The 8,164-nt window shown below is 35.8% G+C and overlaps 1 protein-coding gene across 1 annotated transcript in view; it reads left to right on the top strand.

Moving 5' to 3' along the window:
• Nucleotides 1-463: 463 nt before the first annotated feature.
• The window catches only part of ZFAND3 (zinc finger AN1-type containing 3), a 63,542-nt gene continuing 55,841 nt past the window's right edge, over nt 464-8,164 (top strand). Inside the window, exon 1 of the mRNA XM_015823507.1 lies at nt 464-572. Within this exon, the coding sequence (XP_015678993.1) occupies nt 464-572 (109 nt within the window). The remainder of the gene's footprint in view (nt 573-8,164) is intronic.

Below are 8,164 nucleotides of genomic sequence, written 5' to 3'. Positions count from 1 at the left end.
CAAATATTTTTCAAAAATGTAGTGCAAATATAGCAAAACCTAGTAGCCTAGCTTTTGTTTGCAAACACATAAGGAGTTATTTATAAAAGTTAGAATGGTCAAGAATTGCAAAAGGCATAGGTTTGGTAGAGGAAAACAGTCTGGATCTGGAGGTTCAGCTCACTTATTCCTTAGGCACTTCCCCTCTGGATTATTACAGGGCACTTGAAAAACACGCAGAAACCTCAGTCCAGAATATGCAGCAGTGTGTGCAGTATTGGATGAACCAGAATTCACCCATATAATACTTCTCCTGTGTGCCAGTAACCTTCTGAGTGGACTCCAAATTTTGTTATTACTTTTCATATGATAGAAGCTTATTTTAATGTTACTCAAAGGTCCACACTGCACAGCACCAGGTTACTTGAGGTTACCAGGTTACTCTGTTGTTTCTGCCTATCCCAATAGATTCAGCAGTGTGGTTATGCACTTGATACCCACAGAGAAACTGTGCCATCTTGTGAAACCCAGGAGGCATGGCTTCTCTGTTGTGGTATACACTAGATCCGGATTATCAGTGGAACCTGATACAGGTGAGTCTGTGATTGAAGATATGTGAGGTGCTTTGACTTTTATGTTTTGAATTTATTATGTTTGTATTTGTACTTAGGTTTTATGGTTTTATATTGTGTGCTGCCCAGAGTTAATTGCTGAAGATGGGTAACACATAGATTTTGTAAATAAATAGTACATAAGAGTTTTAAGTAGAGCATCTTTTTATTTATTATAGAATTGCACTGTTTAATACAACTTAAGTTTAGACAAGCTGTTTATGTTTCCCCTTCCTCTCATGCATTGGGGAGAATTTTTTTAAAGTTTTGCTTCCACTTTTGCTTAAATGCATTTTGTTTTGTCTGCACTAAGCAGAAGAAAGACGGGTGAGGAATGGAATGTGAACCTGAAGTGCGGTTTGCCTGAAGTATTTGAGATCAAAAAATTGATCTAGTACTCAGAAATGCATTTAGATACTTAGGATGTTGTTTATCACTCAGCTCTCTGGGACAAAATTAGCTCCCATACTTAATTCTACTGGGTATGAAACAGGCAGGAACGAAACTTGAATGCAAAAGCTATAAATATAATGACTTATTTTGTGGCAGTAATAGTCAACAAGTAGTTTTATTTAATTACTGTAGTGCCTTTCTCAAATAAAGCAGTCTCCCTGAAGTGAAGATTCAGGCTTGACATGTCCATATAGGTTCTTTTTGGGGCAACCATCTTGTCACTGCCTTCTTCCCCAGGATGTTTTGACAGTTTCTCAGCAAAGCTCTGAATATCTTGGTGGTGTTCATTCAAGTATTAATTAGGTCTGACCATCATTAACTTTTCAAGATTATCCTGGATTGGTAGGAGTCTTTCAGTCTGCAAATAAAGTGAATGAGCTATTGTAGGTGTAATTGAGACATACTAGAGACCCATAAGACTGCATTATAGTAAGGTTGCAAAGCGCTTTCAGAATTAAACTTTATTCTCATTGTGAAACAACTGCCAATGCAGTCCCTAGTTGTATCTGGCCTACTGATGTGGAATCAATTTCAGTTCATACTACTTTATGTCATGGACAAAGTTCTTGAAGCAGCCAACAAATTGTGTTCTACCATGTCTACTTAACTATTTATAACTCACTGAAGAAACCGAATGGGCATGTTTAAAAATAATATATCTTGCCAGAAATGAATCATGCTGGATGCTTTGAAAAGAAGCAAATGTGCAAGCTCTCCATAACAACTGTAACAGCTGTACTGTGTGCTATTTACAAATTTAGACACTTTGAGAGAAAGACATTAGATCCATTTCAGTCTGGATTAGAGCCCTGGATATGCTAATCATGATAGCATATGGGCTCAGTACCTTATATTTTGCTCAGCTTTTGGTTTTTCAACCATGTTTATTTCAGAACAGATTTAGATTAATAGTCTAATAATCTCTACATTAGAAAGGTGCAATTCTTTATGGATGATCCAGAAGATTCAAGTCTCACTTAATAACCATTCATTCACTGACCATTCAAACTCAAGACAGCCCTGAACAAATGGTACTTATGACCAATCCTTGTACTTACGATAGTTGCGGCATCCCTGCAGTCATTTGATCACCATTTGTCACATCCTTTTGCTGACTTCCTACATAAAAAAAATCAATGGGGAAGCCAGCAGGAGATCACAAATGGTGGCCACATGATGCCTGTGTTTAATAATCTGCAGTGATTTGCATAATGATAAGCAGTAGTGCTAGAATTTCTGTCGCTAAGCAATGTGGTCTCATGATGTGACATTTATGACTATGTTTTTCAGTGACAGAAATTCCAGTTCCAGTTATCATTGTTAAGTGGGGGGTCACCTGTAATACAACATTGGTCTACTTCAATTCATTGGTGGCTACACAGTCAGTTTGTGTTGTTTCATTTCATCTTTGAAGTGTTGAACTTTTATATGTTTATGTTTCTTATGTTTTGAGTTCCTGTTTCTTTTCCTTTATGACAACGTGGGCAAGTAGATGTCCCAAAAGCTTTAAACACCATAACTTCCATTAGTACCCCAGAAGATCCTCAGTTCTTCCTTAGTGGCATATCGAGTGCCGTCCAATGTGAAGGGGCCATCATCTGGCCCTATATCATCAAACCTTTTACATTTTCTATCCATGTGGTTTTTCTGGTAAAAATATAGGAACAGTTTGCCATTATCTTCTCCTGCAGTATGAATTGACACCTTTGCCATTGTCACTAAAGTTGTCATCTGCCTCTAGCATATTCCTATATTGCCACTGTCCAAAATAGTGCCTACTTGCTTTAGCTGGAATGACTGTGCCTTGGATGACCCTGCTGGAAATACATAGTCTTGGATACACTCCCAGAGTTCTCAGCTCCTCCTTTCCAGGAATACACATGCAGGACACTATGGCAGCATAGGAGGATTTTGGAGGATAAAGCAGGTACAGTCTATCAGTTAATTGGGAGAGGGAATTTTATTCGTTCTTCTTTTGATCTCACTGATTTTAAGATTAGCCCATCTCAGGATGGATAATTGATGATTTTTTAAAAAATAAAAAAATCGGATTTTTAAAATTTAAATCGGATTTTTTTTATTTTTATCAAATTTATTTTAATAAAATGCTTTTGCAGTAAAAATCTATCTAAATATCGTTTTTTATTTAAGATACATTAATAATTTAGTTTATTCAGCATGAAATGGAGCTTAGTTATGTAGCATGAGGCTGTATATTCTGCAATATTTACATTTTGGTAAACTCATTCAATGAATCCAAGCTCTGTAAGCTGAGATAACATGCACTGCATTGATGCATTCACACAATTTCACAGTAACCATGAGATAAATCATAAAACAAAGTTCAGGAATATTCCTTTATCCCATTGTTTTGCAAATCTATGTACACTACAAACTGTATGATTGTTTGAAGAGAAATGTATCTGTACCAGACTCTTAAGTGTTTTACTTAAATAAAAGAATTTGAGTAGTTCTCCAACTATTTGTGATTAACCTATTAACCTAAAATCGGTTCTCATATCACTGTTTTACTAACCTTTCCTATTATTCTAAATAGGAAACCTTCATTTTGTTTGCAAATAATAATATTAAAGATTCTAACTACCAGCAAGAATGAGTCCTTACATTTAAAGAGCACCTGTCATTTCAGATCCATCATGGCAGCGCCTGTTAGCGGGCATCCACTCACCTGTTGCCCGCCACCTCTCTCACCTTGTTGTGTCACTGCCACATCACCAGCCATCCCATTAAAGTGAATGGGACTGTCGGTGAGGCAACACGGGTCAGAGGAGGAGCCGCTGTGGGACAGAGATGACAGTTGCTCTTTAAAAATTATGATTTAAATTGAGTTGATTTAAATCAAGCCTTTTTACTAATTATTTAAATCATGATTTAAATCGTGATTTAAATCAACTTGATTTAAATCAAATCTACCCTGGCCTATCTAGTTGTGTGTAGCAAGTATTAAATTTCCAAGAGAATTTAATACTATTTTGCTCCAGGTCTTCTTGCATGAAGTAAAAAGAATTTGGATAATAGTAGGACTGTTTATTCATTTCCAAGTTACAGATTTGTAGGAAAAGTTCACAGCTTTAAAACAAGAGAACTGAAGAAGCTTCTTAGAAGAGAAGTGAAATGACTTCAAGGAAAAAGTCCAGTTGCCTTTTGGAAAAGCTCCATTGTGACAACCACAATCTGGATGACTGAGAATCTCTATAGACATTTAGTTTGCTATGGCAAGGTTTATGCTTCTTTAAAGAAGCATAGAAGCTAATACAGCAAACAACCCGTTATTTTACCACCAATAAATTCGGAAGGAATACCATTAGAAAAAGTTGAAAGAATCACGCACCTCGGTTCTAATTTACATGAAAACTGGGACATGACCACTGAAGTAAAGATAAGGATAGAGAAAGCTCGAACAGCCTTCTTCAAAAATGAAAAAGGTCTTCTGCAGTCACAACATAAGCCTAAGATTGAAAATCAGGCATGTCAGATGTTATATTTTTTCTATCCTGCTCTATGGAGTAGAGGGTTCGTCTCTGACAGAAGGCCACCTGAAGAGACTAGAAGCATTTGAAATGTGGATTTACAGGCGGCTGTTATGTATAAGCTGGATTGACAAGATCAGAAATGAGGAGGTGATAAGCCGCCTGGGAAAGCCAAGGGAAATCATCAAAACAATTAAAAAATGAAAGTTGGAATATTTCGGACATGTGATGTGACACCCAGAAAAATATGGCATACTCCATTTAATCCTCCAGGGAAAGATTGAAGGCAAACGAGGCTTCAAAATCCAAGGGACTGGTTTGGACAAAACTCAGCAGCACTTTTTCATGCGGCTGCTGATAAAAATAGGATCGCCAACATCCGATAATGGATATGGCACAAGAAGAAGAAAAAGCCAATAGTTAGGAATTCAGACTTTATAGTAACATATCACTGATTTATTGGCAAAATGGACTGAAACTGACAATTTTTCCTAATTTCTACTACTCTTCAGATAGTATCTGTTTATCTAAAATAAATAGTGTGTTGGAAGCTATTAACCCTTTTATTTTCTGGTTTTGAGGCTGGATGTAAACTTAAATGATGGTGGCTGCTTTTTCTTTTTGCTGTTTAAGGTGATATTGAACTGAACAGAAAAGGTATTTAGCAGACCCTCAGATGTACCCTGCCCTATTAGCAAGGATATACAGTGACACAAAAATGAATTTGTCAAAAGTTTTATGGCTTCATGATCTATGATACAATATTAATTCTGCTCCAGTGTTATTAAGGCATTTTTCATCACCTCTCAAATTAATGTTGACGTTCTATTATTGGAATTGTTTTGGTCCCGAGATTAAAACAACAAAGGAGAAAAAAAGTCTTCCATGCTTGAATATTAAAATTAATGTAGTGTAAGCAGGAGCTTGCTTGAAGGAAAATACCTCTTTAAAAGATTATAATGTAAATGCAGTTCCTTACTTATTACTACATTTATATATCAAATATATAAAAAAGGGAGAAGAATTTATATACAGATCTATCAACTGGTATTCCTAGAGAACTCAAGACAATATGCATTTTTTTCTCCTCCCCATCTTTACACCACTTAATTGAAATAGGTTAGATTAGGAAAAGGTGTCTTGCCCAAAGAACTCAGGTGCGTTATTTGTTTATTTGAGAATTTGCAATCATAGGCCAAAATGTAGGAAGCAGCATTAAAAAGCAAAGCATATTCATACAAAAGTTAATGTCTGTCATTATATTCAGACAAATGTTTTCTGACCATTATTGCTTAAGGCACAAAATCTTGGTGCCTTCCTAAAGATTTCATGATTGTGGCCATTAATAGGAAGCATAAAATTGTATATTGGAATTGGTTTGTGATTTGAGGGTAGATTAACTGAGTCCTGAAGGATGATAGGGCATTTCAAAAGTACATGTGCAACCATCTCAATTTCAGTGCCTGAATATATACATAAATGGTTTGGATAGATTATTGAATATCTTTGTCACCATCATTAAAGGGAGAATATCATGCCAGTGTCAATGCTCTCTTAAGTGAGGGCACAAGTATATAGTAAAAGTATTTGGGGATAATGAAAGGTGGATTCTTAAGCTGTTGTAGCAGTGGTATGAGTATTATGTCTCTGTATGTCAAGAGTCAAAAATTAACTGCTTGAACTCACTCCAGAATTTGTCTAACCTATCAATAGATATTAGGGCAGGGCCCATACTAAACAGACTGAATGTTATTTACATCTTCCATGGGGAATTTTGTCAGTCTATTGATCTAGGGACTTACTCTCATAAATTTGAATGAGCCAATACTTGTAACTGACAGCTTCAGGTAGGCAATCATAAAGATGCATTCAAACTGTGACTGGAAAAGTAGAGATCTCAAAAGTTGATACACCAAACACACCCTTGTTCCCTCACACAACCCCATGCATCCTCCCCAGCCCATCCTCCTCTCCTGCTTACCCTCCCTGTTCTTTGTCACCCCTCTTAGGTACCCCTTACACCCTCACCATGTCTCTTATGCACCTTAACACATCCTCCCCAGCCCTTACCAAAAGATTGTGGGATCTGGTTAATGATGGCTACCAACACTGGAGGGATTGCTGTTGCTAAGCAATGCAGTGGTGCCTTTATAACCACGTTGCTTAGTAGTGGAAATTCCAGTCCCTTTGTAAGTCAAGAATTACTTGACTTGGACAGTTAGGATTTTTCTTCTTGCATTACTGCATATTGAGCTGCCATCTATCACTGCCATATGCCAACTTCTTAAAAGGTCTTTGAAAATCTAAAGAATTGTGACAACCTTACCTCTTTTAAATAACTACGTCCCAGTTCTGTGTGGTTGAAAAAACATGAGAGCTATATTGCAAACCTGTGCTATGAATCGTATGAATATAAAATGTTATTTTTTACAGGAAGAAGTAAAAGTACTGCTTTTGCATTTATACAGTTAAATAGCATATAACTTTCCTTTTTTTATGCTTCCATATTTATATACAATAAATGTAATCTGTATTTTTACACCATCACTCTGCTACTTTTTGTATTACTTAAATGTATTTTTTTCCTTTTAACTTAGGTAATTAGGCTTCAGAACTGTTTTGTTTCCTAATCTAAGATTTTAAATTTGCTTATTCTTGAAAAGCACTGAACTATGTATGGAGTAAATATTTGGTGTCTCTGCCTATTACCTTTCCCCAGAAAAAGGAAACAAGTTTTAAATCCATAAGTGACAATGCTGGCTACACCAATATGATTTTTTTAAATGAAGGAAAAATGAAAAATGAAAACCACATTTGATGACTAAAATTTATTGCTTGAAACAATTTAAATGTTCATCCTGTTGCCAGATTCTGTCACTTGTAATATATCAGTGTTTCTGTAGATGAGATAGCTAGCTAAATTTTGACTATCTTTAACTAAGGTTAAAGAATTGGAATACAATATAAGCTTACATGCTAATTATTTTCACATGCTTGAATTCTTTCATTGTCCTTTAACATGTTTCATAATTATTTCAGTGGTCAAAAATCTTAGCTCAGCCATAAAAAAGGGGTTGGTAATATGTGTGCTTGAATTGTCATCTTACCTAAGTGATGGCTGTTTAGTGCTTTGTCTGTATCTTCATTGTGCCATATCAATAGCTGAAATGAGTTAGGACCCTCAAGATTTCATATCTTGCTTGCCAAAGCGAGGGGAAAAAATCATCTGAAATTCATTGAAAACAGGTAAAGAAGTAAAGATGAGAATAACCTGTGGCAATAGTAGCAATTTGTCTTTAATAAAGAAGTGCAACTTTTACATAAATTTTGTAAGCCATAAATTCTGTAAGCCATTCCATAACAAGATGAACATAGAGAGAATACTTAAATTCTAATTTCAGGATACAATAATGACTGTAAGGAGTTACAAGTACTCCTTGACTTATATCCACGATTGGCACTGGAATTTCTGTTGTAAGTCATTGCATTCATTGAGTCGGACCCAATTTTACGACAATTTTTATGGCTGTTATTAAGCGAATCATCATGGTCATTAAGGAAATCATGTCATTAAAAAATCCATCTTCCTCAATGGGCACTTTTTGCTGGAAATTGGCAAAAAAAAGTTGC

The sequence above is a fragment of the Protobothrops mucrosquamatus genome, unplaced genomic scaffold (genome assembly GCF_001527695.2).
Source record: "Protobothrops mucrosquamatus isolate PMUCROS unplaced genomic scaffold, P.Mucros_1.0 scaffold1894, whole genome shotgun sequence".
In the NCBI taxonomy this organism is placed as follows: Eukaryota; Metazoa; Chordata; class Lepidosauria; order Squamata; family Viperidae; genus Protobothrops; species Protobothrops mucrosquamatus.
This window is presented reverse-complemented; position numbering and strand designations above follow the sequence as displayed.